The sequence below is a fragment of the Amphiura filiformis genome, chromosome 19, assembly GCF_039555335.1.
Source record: "Amphiura filiformis chromosome 19, Afil_fr2py, whole genome shotgun sequence".
NCBI classification, from domain to species: Eukaryota; Metazoa; Echinodermata; class Ophiuroidea; order Amphilepidida; family Amphiuridae; genus Amphiura; species Amphiura filiformis.
The window spans coordinates 11,503,061-11,524,108 of record NC_092646.1 but is presented as its reverse complement, the minus strand read 5'-3'; the positions used below and the strand labels follow the sequence as shown (position 1 = coordinate 11,524,108).

General features: G+C 36.7%; 1 protein-coding gene across 2 annotated transcripts in view; it reads left to right on the top strand.

Moving 5' to 3' along the window:
- Positions 1-2,677: 2,677 nt before the first annotated feature.
- The window catches only part of LOC140140915 (uncharacterized), an 86,509-nt gene continuing 68,138 nt past the window's right edge, over positions 2,678-21,048 (top strand). Inside the window, exons 1-6 of one of the 2 annotated variants that reach the window (XM_072162669.1) lie at positions 2,678-3,306; positions 6,070-6,200; positions 7,109-7,162; positions 7,520-7,573; positions 9,900-9,953; positions 10,612-10,665. In XM_072162669.1, the coding sequence (XP_072018770.1) occupies positions 2,891-3,306; positions 6,070-6,200; positions 7,109-7,162; positions 7,520-7,573; positions 9,900-9,953; positions 10,612-10,665 (763 nt within the window). In that variant the 5' untranslated portion in view covers positions 2,678-2,890. The remainder of the gene's footprint in view (positions 3,307-6,069; positions 6,201-7,108; positions 7,163-7,519; positions 7,574-9,899; positions 9,954-10,611; positions 10,666-21,048) is intronic. The other variant, XM_072162670.1, reaches the window with a different exon arrangement.

The window sequence follows — 21,048 nt, the reverse complement described above, 5'->3', positions numbered from 1 at the left end:
CTAAAAGCTGCTGAAACGCCCGGGCTACAACGCGCAAGAAATATAAGCAGTCCATACACGATCATTTTTATTGATCAATATTGGGACCCAAGAGGCAGGAGTGGACACAAATGTTAGTGTGTACAGTGCATTAATGGTAGTTTTGTATCTAATGTCTTTTATATGGATCAATTAAATTGAACGTGAATGAGCCTTGGGGTACATGTACGAGCCGCATAAAATAACTGAATGCAAGTACTCAACTTGTCCTTTATCAATAATTTAACCCGGAATCAGTATAAATAGTACGAACAAACACCTTGGTTTACTACTATTTATACAACAGACCATTAAGGTCTGTATACACTTGAATGAATTTATTCAAAGGGTCAACTCAAACGCAACTTTACAGAGTTTAATAATCAGCAGCAAGAATAGACTGTCCAGTTCACATGCTTGCATTCTGACAACATAATACTACTAGTATACTGCCTTGAGGTAAGCTTAAGCTTATATATTTTTGTCACAAAGATTTTAAAATATTAATGTAACTTTAAGTTTCTGATGTTATCACGATTGTTGTGTAGCTGATACTTTATAGTTTTATTGTGTTTTAACTATGTTTCAACGCTGACTGTTGAAATAAACATGATAACACGTCAACCCCTGAACCCGGCCCCTGAATGAATTATCATTATTAGAAAACGGATTATTGTTTAATAGCCAAATTTGAAAAAAAGCATTGGAAGCAGAATTAATTTTTGCGTATTTTGAACCTCGTTTGTTGCAATACGGTCCCAATATTGATGTCGCATTTCGAGGTGTTATAACTATAATAGCTCATGTACTGTGTGCACGATCTAATTTTGCTTCGAACGCATATCCCAAATACTGAAATAGCTACAAATTTGGCAATACAACCCGTTTTGGAATAATGGTCCTTTATATCAGCATGTTGGGAGCGCTTAATAGAACTAGCACTTAATACATTTCTTGGCGTTTTGGTTAGAAATTGCCTGGAAAAAGAGAAATGTATTCAGGGTTTAGCCACCTATAGGAAACCATTTTTAGCCTAGCGAAAAAAGATGAGATCATATAACACAGTGTTGGGGATCTTTAAACATGCATTTACAAAAACCTATTATACATAATTGCTCAGTCAAATGACCACACTTATGATGCATTCAGGTATTTGAGCAGCTAAATACACCGGATGAAGCATGTAGTTTACGTTTCATGCATTATGTATGTATGTTAATATTAATAAACCCTGATTGGGGTTAATAAACCCAAACATATACAGGGTGTCACAATTAAAAAATACCGGATGGATTTACACCGTTATAACTACATTCACGGCAAGTGCAAATTAGCTTTCCCCAATGGGCTATTCCAGAAAATAGATGCACACCCCCTATAGAGGAGTTCGGATATCCGGACTTTTTGTCCACTCGTGACTGTTGGAAATCCAGACTTTTAAAGTGCCCAAAGGCAAAAAAATCCGGCAGAAAAATAGTTTAAAATCAGAAATCCTCAATTTGAGAGCTCATTTTCAACATTTCCGTGATTTTCCCTTCATTTGATTGGATTTCCAAGCTTTTTCCAGTAACATTGGCAACATGAAATCCAGTCCTTTTCAGAAAGCAGACTTGGAAATCCGGATATTTCTTTGATTGAAAATTTACTCCTCTATAGAGGGTGTGCACCTATTTTCTGGAATAGCCCAATATAGCGTCAAATAGGCCTACTTTGTATCAACATGCTGTAATTTTTGGGCGAAATTTAAGAAATTGTGGTTTAAAATAGCTTTACCTAACTGTGGGTAAAGATAAGCCAATTGTAGATTTAATAAGTGTTGCCCCTTAACTTTGAGCTGTAAATATTAGAACCAATATAGGTAATATTTGCCCAACCATTTTGCAGTGTACTAGAATCTTATAAGAATTGAAAAGGAACATGTAGAAAATCACGATGTAAATGTTATGTTATTATTATATACATAATAATGTAACATTCGGTCAAAATTGTTTACCAAACCATTCTGTAAGTTTTAAAAATACATTTTTGAAATGTAAATTAATAGCTTGATTTTACCTAATGGTAATTCTGTAAAATCCGCAATCCACAACTTCCACGGTGAGTCAGTCATGTGGGGTTCTTTCTGCGGAATATTTTATTAAATTTGAAGGTAAGGACAAAGTTTGCTAGACTATCTAATTTCTTGATTGTTAAGAATAGGGCCTACATATAACCAGGATAGCTTAATTTGTTTCCTACATTATCAGTGCCACCTCTCGCGCTTACGACCACTGATAGATAAACAAATAACCAACCATGTTTGCATGATCATTGTGAACTATTTTGATCGGTTAATATGCATATTATATCCCTCTTTAAGAATTACCCTCTTCTAAATTGTGTGATCTCAGTAGGCCTATGTCTTTATGAAGATCTAACAAAATTAAAAAAAAACACCCGGTAATTGTTAACATTGGAACACCATGTATAATCCAAAAAAGACTTGGTGTGGAAAGCGATCCATCTCTTGCACTTTCGCTTCAATTTGATTCGATTTTTGCAGTTAAACTTATTTCTTGTTCATTTTGTTAAGTCTGACATAATTTAGAATTTGTCAGTAAACTGATATTTATATGAATAATATAAAGGTTAAAGTCTTATTTGTGTGAATCTTTAAGGTTTCAACCATTATTATTCTTTACAGCAGCTACTACTATTGGATATGCGCCATGCGAGTATTCAGTTAAGTGAGTCACATATAATACGGGAAGTGGTCACTGTATGATTGCACACTATATATCGCGTCCACTTCCACGAGGCCGAGGTGCTTTCACATGTACAGTATAACTTAAAGAGCTGCTGCAGTTGAAAGTGACAGGAAAATCTAGCCAAAATGGATGTCGTTGGCAATATTATGACAATAATTGACATCGCTGACAGAATCAAGGGTGCTGTAGAAACTGTGAAAGGTTTTGAGGAACTCGCGAAACGACTTAATTTCCGAGTACAAATTCTAAGAAATGTAGTAGATCCACTTCGAAATGTCATCGCATCGAATAAGCAAAAAATCAGCCCACAAACCGCTATTAAAGGAGTCGCACATGCGATCGAGATTCTTAGAGATTGTCTACAAAAAGCTAGTGATTTCGTAGTCAAAGTGGCGGGCACAAAGTTGGTGAAGAAATTTATCAGCATGTCAAAGTATGGAGAGAGATTTCGGGAGATTGGCGACGAACTGCGGCAAATACAGGACGATTTGAAGATGGCACTACAGGCAGAAATATTTATAGTTGTCACAAAGGAACAAAGGTAAGGATTTAAATGGGCTCTAGAATTATTTTGATTGGTTATAAGGATGACTACACTGCAAAAAAAAGTGTTCAACATTAGAACACCACCTGTGCAAAATTTGACACACTGTATTCAATTTCATAATGCTTGGTGTTCGTAACCATAATGCTTAGTGTTCGTAACATAACGTCAGAGGAAACTTTTAAACACATAGTGTTTGAAGTGTTCAGCATTAGAACACCACCTGTTCAAATGTTGACATGCTGTATTCAATTTCAGAATGCTTAGTGTTCGTAACATAATGTCAGAGGAAACTTTTAACACATAGTGTTTGAAATGTTCAGCATTAGAACACCACCTGTTCAAATTCGACATATAGGCCTATTTGACATACTGCATTCAATTTTGTAATGCTTAGTGTTCGTAACAACGTCAGAGGAAACTTTTAAACACATAATGTTTGATCAATCACTAAATGTTCATAAAATGAACACTGTATGTTTAATCTACAATTTTCACAACACTATTAATAGGCATATAGCATAAAATGCTCGCCTGATTGTAAAACCATTTTTATAATTGGTTACTTATTTATGGAGATCATCAGTTGTTCTCATTTTATTTTACACAGGCCTGCTGCTTGCACGGAATGAAAGAACATTGAACATTTTGCGGTTTATAGAAAAATACCTGATAATAGGCCTATTATAGGGGTAGGCTTACATCGAATATTGAAATTTAGGCCTATACCGTACACTCCAAATAACTCTGGGTGCACGCCCATTAAAGGTGTTCACAACTTTTACACTGAATGAACATGTAATGTGTTCGTTTTGAACACTGTATGTATGTAGGCTATATTTACCACGTGCTGGGCCACGCATGCGTCGTTGCACCGTATAATAGAACAGACGATGTCATCGGAGTGAGAAACCTCGATTTGGACGGGGATTTGGAGGTGAGATTTTACCCACAAAATACCATTTTATTTAAAAACAAATATATCGAACGTGTTCTCCACATATCATAGAACAACGAGACTAAAAATGTAAATTCATCGTTTTTGTATTGCGTGGTTTTAGTGCATTTTAATGAATGCGCAGTAAGCTTATCAATCATGACCATGCCATAGTCACATGGTCAGACAGTGTGCAAATCTGCAATTTGATATAGGCCTAATGTGAATTATACTGTAGGCCTAAACCTCTGACGAGTGTGTCTTACAACTGGTCATGCGGGTCGATTTCATGCCATGGCATGCCTGATGGAATAGATGTAATTGCGATGTTGCACTAGTCAAACATGCATAGGCCTAGCCCTAGGTTTGCTGTAATTTACTACTGAGTCTGTTGTTACAATTAAATTTCGGACAAAGGTGTACATTTATACATTGACCCATTGTACTTTGCTTTGTGTAGCCGTATTGCATCCCTTTTGTAACACTTATTGAACATATGTAGGCCTAAGTGTCATATGTTCCAGACTAGAACACTCAGTGTCAGTGTTCAAAGATTAGAACACAAGTGTTCTAAATGATTAGAACACAAGTGTTCTAAAGCTGAACACATTTGGTTTTGAACATGTAAATGTGTTCTTAAAGTGTTACATGGCATTGAACATGTAAATGTGTTAGGATTTGGAACACTTTGTGTTCAAAGTTTTAACATTAGGTGTTCAAAACATGAACACACCATGTTCACAAAATGACGACGACAATATGTTAACATCAAGTGTTCAAAAGGTTAACTCACGTGTTCACAAATTTTACTGTTGTGTTAAAGTCTGGAACACTTGGTGTTCACAATCAGTACACTTTTATATGTTCAATAAGTGTTACAATTTTTAGTGTTCTAATTCAGAACACTTTTTTTTGCAGTGTACATCGAACCAATCAGATATAAGGTAATATAACTCAACTAAAAGCATTATTTTGATTGGTTACCCTAATCCGGGGCTCTAAGAAAGACAGTAGGCCTATAGTGCTGACGGGGTTAATTTATGCATCCATTATAAAAGGAGTGGAGTGTCTTAGCTTACCACCCGTCTGCCCGTCATTTTAGACGGGGCGTTTGCTCCTGGGACGGGTAAATTCAATGCATTGGACAGTTGCTACACTATAATTATAGGTGTTGAGAAAGGCTACCTTTAATAGTAGACCAGATTCGTAAAACAAGGCCATAGCTGCACATATTTGAACTCTTTGAACCCCTCATGGGCTATTATAGGTCTGGTAAATAATTCAAAGGTCAAATTAGGAAAGGTAATTTTATTCTAATGACGGGCAACTCTAGCTAGGACCTCAGGAGGAGGAGAACTGAGAAAGTCAACAAAAACAAGAAGTCAGAAGAAAGAAGAAACACAAGAAGATGAAGAAGGAAAAGTAATGAATAATGATGAACTTGATGAAGGAAAGAAGAGGCAGATGACGTTAACAATGGTTAATAAATCACAAAAAGAAGATAATGATGATTGTATAGGCGATGATGATGATGTATATGAAGATAATGGTGATGATGATGTATGAGTTATGAATGGTGATGGTTGTGATGATGATGTTGGTATAAGCATGTGATGATGAGGAGGAGGATGATAATGATGATGATGACTCTGATGATGATAATGATAATTTAAAAGCAGATTGCTTCGAATTTGTATCACTTTCTGCACAATATTAAAAAAGGAAAGAAACAAATAAATTTTCGACTTTGATTGGACATAATTATTATTGGACATATTATCAACATAACAAAACCTTCCTAAATACTTTATTCTTTCTAATAGAGAGCAGCTTAAAGGTCAGGTAGAGAGGAGCTCTAAATGTTTTGATAAGAAGAAGGCATTTGATGAAGATGAAGAAGATCAGAAGAAAGACATGGCGAACATCATGTCATTATTAGAAGACTTGGAAAAAGGTATGTATGCTTGCATGCGATATGAGGGAAAATAATTATTCAAAATAGAATTGACATTCGAATTGCAAGTTATAGGCCTGCTGTTATAAAAGGACCGATGAATTTAAATCATATTAAGATGTTAAGAACTCCTCTTAAAAGGTCTACACTGGAGTGCCTGGCTAGGTGATCATAGTTTTTGTAAAACGCAATTAAAGGTCCATTTCTTGATCGTCCACCTGGTCATGCACACACCCCTTTTCAATTCCACCATAGACCCTGGAAAGGTCTATGGTCTATGATTCCACGCACCTCTCACAGTCTACTTATAGGCCTATATAAGTTTAAATCGGACCAAAAAAACCTCATATATCTCCTGATAAAGAGATTTTCTGTAAGAAAGTCATGTTACTTATAGTCATATTCTTAGAACTATAATGTCATTTTTGACCTCTACCCAGCAAACACAAAAATATTCTTAAGACGATTATTGAAAACGTTTTAATAACATTTAAATGTCGGGTTATAAAGACCATGGATATGTTTTTAAAACGTTATTGTAAAGTACTTTGGGCAAACATTTTTGCAAAAATGTTTTGTCAACAATGAAATAACATTCTGTTAGAATGTTTTACATTCATTGAATGATATTAAAACGTATTATATCCTTACATAACCTGACATGTAACATTTTCTGCACAACGTTGTGTGTTTGCTGTTTCAAATATACACAGACTATAAACTAGATTAAATTTTTAGTGTGCCATTTGTGATTGAAATATGTAAGATGACACACTTTGTGATCAAACTGCTGCCCCCTATTTTAGCTTACTTTATATTTTAGAGTGTACAGTGACATGTATATTTTAATATAAAGAAAAAATGCAGTAACAATACATTATATATAAATATCATTTTTTAATCGGCAGATCAGCAACAGAAGTTTCAGAACGTCGAGGAATGCCAGAAAATAACGCTAAAAGGTTTGTTGAGTTCATTGGGTTATTTCAGATACCCCCCCCCCTAAAAATAGGTTTATATGCACTGTGGTGGTACCAAAATACGGATATGGGGGGAAATATGTGCTATATGGGATTCAGGAATAAGTTTGCAAACAGGAAAAACTGTACAAGATATCATCACAGCATCACCATCTGCTGAACACGCTAGCTAGTCGACCTAGCGAAAACGTTCCAGGTGAGCGAAAAATAGTGTAGTTAATCGGGGAAAAAATTCAATCCAATAGCATGCAGATCTATAGGACTATTGAATTTTAAAATCAAGTACAGTATAATAATAGTAATATAATAATTATAGGCCAACCATTTTATGACCTGCAGATCATCAAGCAATGTTTCAGAACGTCAAGGAATGCCAGAAAATAACGATTAAAGGTTTGTTGAATGCACGCCATAGGCTATTCCAGAAAATTCTGTCAAATTTTTAACAACTATGAACAACTATAATACGAAAAGTACGGAAATCCCCCGGGGAAATCCATGAAACAATCTATGTTATATGGGGTTAAGGAATAACTTTTTGAATAGAAAAATATAATTGGAATGTATGGAATTCCTAAAGATTCCTAAAGATTTGAAAAATCACAAAAACTTCCGGAATTCCTAAAGAAATGTGCAGATAGGACATAGCACAAAATGGTAGTAGTTTATGAATCATGACGTTATAGATTTCGAAAATCAATAGAAGTATTAGGACCATAATAAGAGCAAGGATGTTTTCTTAAATTTGAGATATCTGTGACGGCAATTGATGCCGAAATAAGCAAAATGTGAAATTAAAGGTACAAATTCAAAAGTGGCAATTTGTACTTTCCGTCAATGTTTACCGTACATGGTAAAGGGTTGCAACCTTTGAATGTGTGTTTTTGTATCGTATCTGTTTTAGTTTTATTTTGGTTATTTCTGTATCATTTGCTGTCACTCGTATCTCAAATTCAAGGAAACATCTTTGTAGTTATTATGGTCACCCTGATCTTCACTTTGGCTTTAAGTTCATTCACCATGTTCATGAAGTACTACTAGCTATTTGGAGTATGATAATTCAAAAACCGGAATTATGTGATAAGCAACACGAAGGCCAACTGGAAATCCGGTCTCCAGTGGAATATAGAGTTCGAAAAGCAAACGGTGTTCATAATTTTTGCTATGTATTGTTGCATGTTTAAATAAAAGGATTAAAATAACAAGATGATACTAATACTAATAATGATTCTACTACTTAAAAATAATAACTATAATAATAATACTTATAATAATAATAACAATAATAATAGTACAACTTGCGCTAATTGCAACATGCGGTGTTGCAGGCCAATTGAAAATTTGAGAATAGCAAAATCGCAATAGTGGTTTTACAAACCAATTGAAAAATGATCGCAAAATTTTTGCTAATTGTTAAAGGGTGTTACATAGGCCAAGTATAAAAAGTATGAAATGACTTAAATGAGATCTAACAGATCTAGGATTGCATCTGAAATAACATGCATGATTAGCTTAATGTTGCATAGGGCGACCTTATCCGGGACATTATGTTCCAAACTTAAAACTTAAAGTCTATAGCATGACCCACTGGCATGAAATTTGCAGGATTGTTCTCTGAAATTAAATTGCACAAATATCACAATATATAACACAAGGGTGCTATTCTGTACAATTATATAGTCTATATTATAGCAGACAATTTATTTAAATGTCCCAAAACAAATGGCTGCTATAATTTTAAAACTAAAAGGTTTTGCATGAATTAATAGCATGACAGGATGGCATGACAGTCGCAGCATTAATATGTTATCTGAAATAACATTTCATTAATAACATAACACAAAGGGGTGCTATTTTGTTCAAAACTAATACATTTGGCATAGGGGATAACCTACAACCATTAACCAGACTGGCAACTTGAAAAAAAAAAAGCCAGAGATAGCAAAAGGATAATATTTTAGGACAAAAGACAATCCACGGTCACCATGACGGTTTCAATATATTTGATGGATTTAATGAAATATGAAGCCCGAAGTATGGACATTTCAAAATATAATACATTTTTGTAATTGACATCAGCTTCTTGTAAGGGAGAAAACCAAACGTTCTATGACGTCATGTAAACAAAAGTCCTTTCGTTAGGGGGAGGGGGTCAAAAAGTCCAATTACATTTGTACAAAAATGGTAAAAACATCGGTCAAAGATTTCATTAATAACATAACACAAAGGGGTGCTATTTTGTTCAAAACTAATACATTTGGCATAGGGGATAACCTACAACCATTAACCAGACTGGCAACTTGAAAAAAAAAAGCCAGAGATAGCAAAAGGATAATATTTAGGACAAAAGACAATCCACGGTCACCATGACGGTTTCAATATATTTGATGGATTTAATGAAGTATGGACATTTCAAAATATAATACATTTTTGTAATTGACATCAGCTTCTTGTAAGGGAGAAAACCAAACGTTCTATGACGTCATGTAAACAAAAGTCCTTTCGTTAGGGGGAGGGGTCAAAAAGTCCAATTACATTTGTACAAAAATGGTAAAAACATCGGTCAAAGATGACTTTTCGAGTTGGAATTTTCAGTATTTAACACTAAACGTTTCAGGGAGGGGATCGGCTTCCTAACGACAGGACTTTCGTTTATTAGACGTCATCGAACTTTTGGTTTGTTCCCTAATATGTGTACATTTTATTTTTATCATCACAGAGCAGAAGCAAGGATTTAACGAGGCGTTGGACAGGCATAGTCATATCGAGAAAGGTACAAAATAATAAACGGACATTAAGAGATCCGTTACCACACATGTAATATTTTACCACAAACCTCTACGTCTACAACTTAAGGTTTATAAATATATAATACATAAATATATGGGATAAATATATTGGCATGGTGCCAGCACTTGCTACTGTGATAATTATGATCATTCTAATCGATTCCATTATGTTTCATTACTAGATATGAATTTCTTGTTCACTTTACTCATTAACATTCCAGAATATTCTATACGACTCTCCATAGTATTCATATGGAGATAAATATCAAAACAAGTGAAAATTAATTTTGATGACAAAATACATAACTTTTAATAAATATTGTGGAATATTTTGGGGGCATATAACAATGTAACCAAGAAGGATAGATAAAATAAAATAAAATGGGCAATTTGACATAATCCGCTGGGGTAAAAATAAACTAAACACTAACATTGAACAGGTCGAATGTTGCGTGAAATTTTCCCAATGATCATACTTTATGACTGAAATAAGCCTAATGTTGTTGTTGGGTTTTTTTTAAAGAAGTAGAACAGTGTTTATCCATTTTATATAATTTCCATCTAAAATTTTTTCAGAATTATGAATGATCTGTAAAATTGAAGAATAATTATCATTTTACACATATTTATTGTGCTTTTCAGATCAAGAAGAAGGTTTTCAAATGATTGAAGATGGCATCAAGAAGATAGATGAACGTAAGATTGTAAATAGTTTGTATATAAATTACATGAGTAATGATCAGCGTTGACTATTGTCGGCATGGTGTTCCTTTAATCATCGTAATTGGGTTTCACGTGCGTATGCATATTAAAGTGTCAGTATAGGCCTACAGCATATTAAGAGCTGCATAAACTCATTGACTTCATATGAACCACAAACGTACTAGTACGTGACGTTAATGAGCTTTAATGCACGTTGTAATAAATTTAGAAACTGATCCTGCATGTGCAAATTGTGCATGGTACTAATTACTACATAATAATCTCGGTCGAGGTTGTTCCATCTTTTGCACTTACCCATTTCTCGCGTATCTCGCGAAAATGTACAGGGATTTTCATTTCCAGGCAATTTTCGCCGCATAGGAAATTTTTATTTTCATTTTTTGTAATTATTGGAATTTGATTCCCCTGATATGAAATCGAACTTTTGGAATTGTTTCACCAAGATGTATTTATTTTTATGACATATTTATATTTATATTTTGCGAATTTTCCCAATGAGTGCAAGTAAAGCATCCCCTTCATGTCAGAGGACACGAGATAGAACAGCCAAATAACGGAAAAACAACATGAAATAAAACAATCTTACGCGAGTGACGTCATGCCGACCGACCGACCGAATGAGCATTGTTACACCGGAGGGAGGGGGGTCGGGGTCTTTGAGGTGTCACTGTGTATGATTTCGGTTTCAAATAGGGCGGTTGTCGACAATATTGTCGACAAAGCGATATTCCGGATTGTCGACAAGCATGGACTAATCATCGACAAAGACTAGTCATTAAAAATATTATAAATAAGCTTAAGATTCACAATTATTTACCATAAAAGAACTTCTGAGTATACATGTATATATATCAATAATTATTAATTAAGCATAATCATAGTTTCATAGTTTCATAGTTTATTTCATCTCAAGCAAAATGTACAATACAAAATATAATAATACAAATATAAATACAAATATAAAAATAATTAGGAAAAGCTATTCAAATAATATGCAAATGAGACGTGGACGTCACTAAACGCAGAGCGTGATGAGTGTGACGCCCAGTAGAAAAAAGTTGCAAAAAAAAAAAAAACCAAAACATTAAACAATGAACATTAATGAACCTAACATTTGAAGAGTCAAGATTGCTAACAGTACGACGGCAACTTCATCTACTTCCGGTTTATTTTACCGTACGTGACCTTTGAATGACGTCATATTTTTTAAAGCGCGCACCAAAACAATGGCTATTTTACCATGAAAGAATTTGATTTATTCAAATTCACATATTTTTTAAAAGAGATAAACATACGATTAGAACTTCCATTATACTGAAACAAATCAAATGTTATCACTTGATGGAGAAAAAAAGGTTTAATCTCCGTAAAAATTTGAAAATTCTGACTACGCATTCACCGACGCGTTTTACAAAATCCTTCAAAACACCTTTTTTCTGAGCTCGCCGCCGTTGATATTTTCCCATGTGTTAGACGCTTCCTAAATGAAATTTGTACCCCTAACCTTATACAAATTGGTTGTTTTATACGGCAAATTCACACCCCAAGTTTGTTGTTTTTTCTGAGCTGTGCGTACTGCGTACACGCACAATCAGCCATGATCAATAATATTACCTTCAATTATTAAAAACAATTAAATATATTGCCTTTCTTTTATGAATTTGAATTCGTTAACATAAAATGCATGTAGGCCCTAATTATATATTTTTCAAATCACTGACGATAATCGGCGTATTTTCTATTTCGAAATCAAAGTTGGAATTAATAATCTTTATGACTGACGGGAAATTCCCGGCCTGGTTGGTCATTGAGCTCGCCAGGACACGGCTACGGGTGTTGTCTTACTGTGCTGGCGGCGGTCGCTGCTGGTCTGGTTCTTTACCTGGCCTGTATAACATGTATAATAAGCTTAGGCCTACTTGATATTGAGATATTGAGATCCAAAGCCAAGCTCGGACACGATCTGGGCTGATGCCTCTCTGCACTGTGACAGTGTGGCATATGTGAATGATCATCACTCGATAAGCTTACTGAAAATTCATGAACTGAAACTGGGTGTGATAATTTAAATATTCTTTTAAAGTGTATTGGGCACTTGGGCAGATCTATTATGGGCTGGCAAACTAGGAGTTTGTCAAAAATCTAGGCCTAAGCCCTATAAGGCCACACTGAACAATTTTGGCATGCATGACCACGGACGCACAATGATTGTTCAGTGCGGCCGGCTTAGGCCTAGATATGCTAGATTTACAAACTCCCTATTAATTTGCTGGAAGTAAACCATTGATGATCGAGAGCGTATATGACTTCTGCGGTGTAGCCGGTGTTAACAAAGTGCACGCTTTGTATGTTCACAGCAATTTACTATACATTGATTCACTTCCAAGTTCGGTAGTGGCGTCAATAATTTTAAGCGATTGCATGACCGCAAGTGTGCCGACCACAGAGGAGTATTAAAGATAGACAGAGCGCGTACCACCAGTCAAAGTCCCCGTGTATTGTATGCTACCAGTTCTCGCATATTCATGAGGGCCGATTGTTCGATCGTGCTGTGTCTAACAATCACGCCAGCGCTGCGTGCCTTCGCGATAGACGCGATAGAGCGTTGCGTGCTTTCGCGATTACGCAATAGACCATGAAAATACGCGGTAATTGCGTAGCAGTCTCGCCTGTCGCATTTCATGGAACAATCGGCCCTCATTATCGGATGAGGCGGAGACTTTGACTGGTGGTACGCGCTCTGTCTATCTTACTCCTCTGTGGTGCCGACAAACCGCCCTTGTACGTGTGTATGCTATGCGCGATTAACTTTATGCGCATGATTCAATATTGCAATCAGTGAAATATGCACATGCTCACTCAAAATGACAAGGGGGCCTAAGCGGACCCCACGACGCGATGTTAGACGCTCCACTCGCGAGCATATTGCGAGCACCGCACCAGTATTATATTCCATGCATCGGGCCCGTAAATTGACACAATTCATTCATAATAAATTGACACAATGCTTGACAGAAGCAGTCAAGTTAATCGATAAGGCGCAAGACTAGTGCAAGAGGTTGCGGTTTCAAACCCTGGCGGTGGTTAGCTTTTTGTGTCCAATTAATATGTCAAGTCGCAAATAAGCGAATCAAGTCAAGTATGCAAGACTCCAATTCTACAACTCACAGCCATAGGCATAGGAACAGGCCAGTAAGGGGACGAAAAAAGAAAACCCTGTTCTGCGGGCCTGACCGACCCAGATTTTGAACAAATCCTCTGCCAACCCAAATTTCGGAAATTTCAGGAACAAATTTTTTTTTGTATTTTCTCAAATTGTAAATTATTTACAGATTTTGGTAATTTTTGGGTCATTTCAAAACAAAAAAAGGCAGACCGACCAACCCTACTTCGTCCACCCGTAGAACAGGGTTTCTTTTTTTCGTTGCCTATTAACTATGATTTATTTTTGGGGGGGGGGGCTGATTTTGAAAATGTGGACCTTTTTTTCAAAATTTTGACTGGAGTGCGGCAGATTTTGAAAAAGTGGCTTTTTTCCCATTTTTCGCTCGCTACACGAGCAAATGGGACATTTTGGCATGGGGCGGCTGCCCCGGAGGGTTCTCCTGGTTGAAGGTATACGGGATGTGCCACGGTTTGGGGTACCTTTTCAGCAATTTTGGTATATTTTCAATTGGGCGCATTGGGGCAAAAGTGCCCCTTAAAGCGCCCAATTATGGCAAATTTGGGTGCTTTTTGTGACAAATTGGTATACTGATGGGTGGCAAAAACAGGAAAAAGTAGGTATAGAGAAAGTCAGCATCCCCGTAAATTTTTTTTCGAAGACCCCGGGCTGCCCCTCCTGGTTACGGGTCTGCATAGGAAACAGTACTGTATTTACAGTATTACTGTAAGATTTTTGCATCTCAACAGAAAGGAAGTATTATTAGCAGGGGAACAAGCCATTTTTGAGTATACAACTAAACACATACTGTGGGGTAGGCCTATTATACCGTATTTGTTCCATTAATTGCCCATGCCATAAGCACCCACCTACAAGCCTGGAAATAAGCAGGTCTGGACCAGGAGCCACACAGTTAGAAAAAGCGGCTCCTGGACCTGCTCCCCGGGGTGATTACCTAGTGAACCAGGGTCCTATTTCATAAAACTGCTGCCACTGCTGCACCTTTGTAAAGTGGAACCTCTTTAATGTGAAATCTATGGGGCACAGGTTTCAGGGTTTGTATTATCAGGATTTTTTGTTATCATCAAGTACTTTTAACATACAAAAGCAATGCCAGTGACTTCAAAATGTGTTACGGCTCTCACCAATTCCTGGTACTCTCGGGCCCGTCCCGTCCTTGGCCTACCCGAGTCAAAATTCCAGTAACAGGTGAACCCCCTAAATTACTTGTTATAGGTTGGAAACTGGAGAAATACTGCTACATTGTACTAAAAAAATGCTAGCAATGCATACTAATTCAATGTGTCCTGGGTGTTCAATAGAAGCAAAAGTAATTTTAATTACTTTTAAAAAAATGTACAGACTTTATCCAGCTTTCATGCATGAGAGTGGCTTTGCTTAAAAAAAAGATGAGAACCAAAATAGTCAAAAAAAGCTGATCAGCTTTTAGCAGCATTTCTCCACTTTCCAACCTTGAATAACAAGTAATTTTGGGGTCTATAACTTCCTTTTTTTTCAATTTTTTGTTTTTTGTGTAAAGTAAACTAGAGGAAGGTCATGATGAGAAACAGATATTTTGATGAGAAACGGCCAAAATGAAAAGAATTTAAATTTTCTATTTTTTTTTTGATGAGAAAAAAATTGCTATTTGTGGTAGGATAAATTTTCTCATCGTAGTGTGTGTCTATTATTATTATTGTCTCATTGAAACTGGGGACACTACAGTTGATAATCCCCAGTAAATTTAGCTCACCACAAACATTATTTGTTTCTCATCCAAAAAAAATCTTTTCATTTTCGCTGTTTCTCATCAAAATGTCTGTTTTCTCATCCCAAAACTTCATAGTGCCTGGCCAGTACTCCACATAACATAGGAACTGACACGCTTCACTTTGATGTGACAGAACAGAATTGACATGGACAAAAATCTCAACCTTAACCTATTCCCTAAGGAACTTGAACATGCTGAACCAAAAATGGGATGGCTTCTTTAACCCTAACTAAGTAGTTTTTACACCAATATGTTATCAAAAACAAAAACACACAAAACATAACTTCAAATCATAAGCACATTTTGGGAATCATTTTTTTTATTGCCTAAAGGTTCACTACAAGAACCTGCTTCACAAACTAGCTACATTATCACTTTTGGATGTTATGATAAGGCGACGAAAAAAGAAAACCCTGTTCTATGGGCCTGATCGGCCCAAATTTTCCACAGTTTGGGAAACAAATTTTCCTGTACAAAGGAATGCCGACCCAAATTTTGAAAATATCAGGAACAATTTTTTGTTTGTATTTCCCCAAATTGCAGAATATTACAGATTTTGGTGATTTAGGGGGTCATTTTGCAAAAAAAAGAGACCTGACTGACCGACCCTATTTGAAAGTTCAGCCCGCCCGTATAACAAGGTGTTGTTTTTCGTCGCCTAACCTGAATCCCTTGAACTAATTTTTCTGTTCAAATCACAGTATTCAAAATCTTGTCATTATAAATATGGTAAACAAAGTAGTAGATCTATTATAGCATTCATTGGGGACATTCATGTGTACCATGCACATATTTTGATTGTAACCGCCAAATTTTGACAAATTTTTTAATGTCACTTTAGTTGCAAGCTCCAGTTGAAAATTTATGACTAATGTATGACTCATGTAGCCCCTTTATGACGATCTGATTAGAAGTTACATCATTCCACATACCAGGATCTGTGATCATTCCAATTTTATTCAATATACTCACACAAAAAATTGAAAAGGGAAAACAGATAAAGCCAGACTTTCTAATGGCTCTATATCCAGGAACACTCCAAATTTTTTACATTTTTTTTCCCAGGGGGCCACTGGTCATTGACCGGGGTATCATGCGTGCCAAAGATTCAAGTAAAAAGGGTCTTTTTTCATGATCAGGCACTGTACTTAAGTATCGTGAATAGGGTATCTAAAACAAGGAAATTTGAGAAAAAGGGTATACCTTGTACAATAAATCAGTGTTTAGGGTTCTTTGAGACAAATGTAGTATGTAATAAAGGTAAAAAGTTATGAACTTTTGAATTTGTGTTTTCCCAGTTATCATGAAGGGTTTTAGAGTCAAAATATGACTGATTTACTTGCTTCTAATGGGGGCAAAAATAATGTCAATACCTATTTAGGGTATGAAATTGCACTTGTCATACTTGTTTAGGGGTGCATTTTCAGACCTCGTAAATACTTGTTTAGGGTGCTATTTGAAACTTCATGGCAACGCATGATACACCCTTGTCAATGACCAGTGGCCCCCCCCCCCGGATTTTTTTTTTAAATCCGCCCGCCCACACCTCCTCTTTCAAAGGTGTGAAGGACAAACAAACAATTATCTTTTTGGCCTTAAAATTAAATGGCGAGTGAAAAATGGGCGAGCTAGAGTGAGAGAAAATGGTGAGTTAGATAAGTTACCAGTGTTCGATTTACCTGGATTAGCGTAGCAAAATGCTACTCACAATTTTGTAATTGCTACTCAAATCTGAAAGTGAGTAGCATTTTTTGCTACACATAAAAATATACGAAAATCGATCACTGGCCACTGACTTGAACTGAAAATGGAACATTCAGGATTAGCATGTTGCAAAATGCTACTCACAATTTTGGAATTGCTACTCAAATCTGAAAGTGAGTAGCATTCTTTGCTACACAAAAAAATATACGAAAATCGATCACTGTAAGTTACCCCCTGGCCCCTGCAGAGATTAAAGAGTGACCCCTGCTGAGAATATGGCAAGTCTCGCCGGTGAGTTAAGATTTTTACTGCAAGTCCTGCCTGCGAGTTAAGATTTTCACGGCAAGTCCAGCAGACAAGTTACGACAAGTCCAATCGGCGAATTAAAATTTATGGCAAGTCCCATCAGCAAGTTATGGCAAGTTTTATCAGTGGGTTAAGATTTTTACAGCAAGTCCCATTGGCGAGTTAAGATTTTAATCTGATAAAGAGTAAAGTGGATTTTTTCTTACCATCATAAACTTCAACTGGTGAACAGGACTTGAATCACTTAATAGCAGGGGCGGCGCCACAGGGGGGGGGCAAGGGGGGGCAATTGCCCCCCTATGATTTTCAAAAAAGAGGTAAAAGAAGGGAAAAGAGAAAGAGAAGAAGGAGAGAGAAAGGGCAGAGGAGAAAAAGAGAGAAGGGAGAAGAAGAAAAGGAGCCATTCCCCTCCCTGACCATGGTTAGAAGGAGGAAACTCCCCTTCGGACATATTGCCCCTTGTGGAATGCTGATCTACGCGGTTTTAAAGTTGTTGGTTTTTATCTTTTGGGCCCATTTTCGGCAAATTTCCCCCCAATTTAGCCTAAAAAGTGCCAATTTTTTTCGCGCTTCGCGCGACTATATTTAACGTTTCCACCATAGGGCCTATTTCACTTCCTGCACATTTGTACCATGAACTTATTTTGTTGCCAAAAGGTGCTGGATTTACTATAGGTCCATAATGCCTAAAACCAGCGGGCTGAAAGTCGGGCCCGTGAATGAAATCCATAAAAATATGCGGTTGGAAAATAAATAAATAACCCTAAAAGGGTGAAAATGGTGCATCAAATGGCTTCATGTGTGCTTTCATTTTAAAAATTTCTAAATTCTGAGGGGGCACATCCCCCTCAGACACCCTCTGCGTCACATAAGCCTGACGGGCAGCAGCTGTCGCTGCATAACACATTTCAACAAAATATTTGCCCCCCTATCAAAATACCCTGGCGCCGCCCCTGCTTAATAGTGTTGTCATAACTCGCCGGTGGGACTTGATGGTGTTGTCGTAACTTGCCGGTGGGACTTAATGGCCTTGTCGTAACTCACCGATGGGACTTGATAGCTTTGTCGTAACTTCGCCTTTTAGCTTACTTTGTGTATGACCAAAAACCTAATCTCTGTGGGGGGGGTAACTCGCCTTTTCTTTAACTCACCTTTCTTAAAACTCACCCTTTGTTTAACTTGCATAGTTACCACTGTGTTCAGTATTAATTTGTTGACTTAATTGCAGTACACAAACACATCATAATTTTAAATTATGAGTTTCACTGTTGTAAAGTATCAAATTAACAGTAGGTGATGGCTAGGCTACCAGCTAGTCCAATAAGCCTATAGATAGGTAGGTCTACATGTAGGCCCTACCAGCCATTTTGACAAGATGTCTTTTTCTCTCAATAATTTTCCCCTCAAAGTTTAATTCGCTTGAACTTAGTTGAATTGCTGACATGATATATGGCACAGGTGATTGCTATGGAGCATCATCATCACTGTATCATCATCTCAATATGTCTCTTGCTTTATTAGCTTGTTGGTGCAGGTGGTTCCGCCAATATAAGTTCAAAATTCATCTGTAAAGAAATAAACCAAAATATCAATTAAAAATGACATGGAAAGAAAAAATATCTTGGGGCCTGACTTAATAGTTGGGCCCGACAATAAATTAGGGCCTGCGCTTCAAAATCAGAGCACTAAAAAACTAAAATACTACCTCGGGGCTTCAAGTGAAGTTACTATCATGCGTGCCCCAAGTTACTAAGTCTGTGCCCCAAGTTACCAAGATGGGCTCCGAGTTACCAAGTTAAGGATAGTATGTCGGGCCCCAAGATTTTTTTTTTTCTTTCCATGCACTTCAGGGGCTCTGTAAAAATCTGGGATTGCAGTGGTGAAAAGGAATGATGGCAAGAAATTTGAATTCTTTTAAGATTCTCAATTGATTTCTCTAGTACCGTATTCATCCAGGGCACTTAACAAAGTCGTTTTGGGTGGGCGCTTATTTTTTACCTGGTTTACCTAATTTTTTGTGAGGGGCGATTATTAGAGATGAATTTATGTACGTTAAAAAAGGGTCCCGAGACATTCTAGTAGCTTTTCTGATGTAGAAAATGTATTGCAAGTTTACACCGGATGTGTAGTCCTCCAGCTATTTCACTATATCAACATCTATCTGTCACTTCAACATTAATGGTACCCTTTAGCAAATTGAATATACCCTGGGTGGACGCTTATTGGGGCATGAGCGCTTATTGGAATAAATGTACATACCAGCGTTTTGTACTGTTGAGTTCATCACTATACATTCTGATTTGGAAGCCACACAACTAACATCTCCTGAAAGCAGTTGCTGAGCCTTCAACTGTACAATTCACATTCACTTCAAGTTGACATCACTGGTATCACCTAGTTGAGGAAATTCAAGAAATAATATCTTAAAATGGAGAAACATTTTACAAGAACAAACATGTTTTCCTCCAGGTTTCTGAAATCAGTGACGTAGCATGGGTCATCATATGGGGGGGCAGTGGTGCCGACCATGTTTGGGGGGGCACCAGGTCTGATGGGGGGAGGCACAAGCCATTTTTCAGCAATTTTCCTGTGGGATTTTCTAAAGTTTGCAATCGATGGGGGGGTGTTCCAATGACGCTACTCCACTGTCTGAAAATGGGCTCCTTCATTCTGCACTTACATGTAAAAGAGTTACATGGGAGGCCTAGATACTATAGTCTGATGTACCATTAAATTCAAAATATATTGGGAAATTGTTTGCCTATTTATTTGCACGCAAAAGTAAAGTGGCGCACTACTTAAGGCCAGAGTAATGGAAGACACATTCGTCCACGCCCGAATTTGAGATTTCTTGATATTTATCAACACTAAGATGTATTCTTTCACTTGAAACTGATACAATACAACTTGTTAATATTTACACATATTTTTGCTTGATTTATTGCACGCTTTTCAACTCTAAAAAGTCACATGGCTCAAGACAGCGTAGTAAATTGGCGGAAATAATGAGTCAGCAATGCGCTGAATGCGAAATATTGTGATTACGCCTACGATTCGCGTCAAGCGTGACGCGCGCAACTCTCTGGCGTATGTCCAGCGCAGTCAAGGCGCATTCGGTATGTTTTTAACGCCGGCAAATGCGGTGTAAACAAAACACAATTTTGCAGTCAAAATCCACTTAGATTTTTTAATTATTTTGAATTTTGGCGCACTAAATGCAGACATTATAAATTCATTGTTGCAAAAAGTTGCATATTAAGACCATGCACCAGGTACAGCTTTTACAAGCGTGAAAGTCTTGCCGTTTTAAAATATAAGGACATTTTGTGCATAATTTTGACATTTTTTTACTAAAACGTCAATTTCTCATAGTTCACTTTTGACAATATTGCACGATTTTTGTGACAAGATA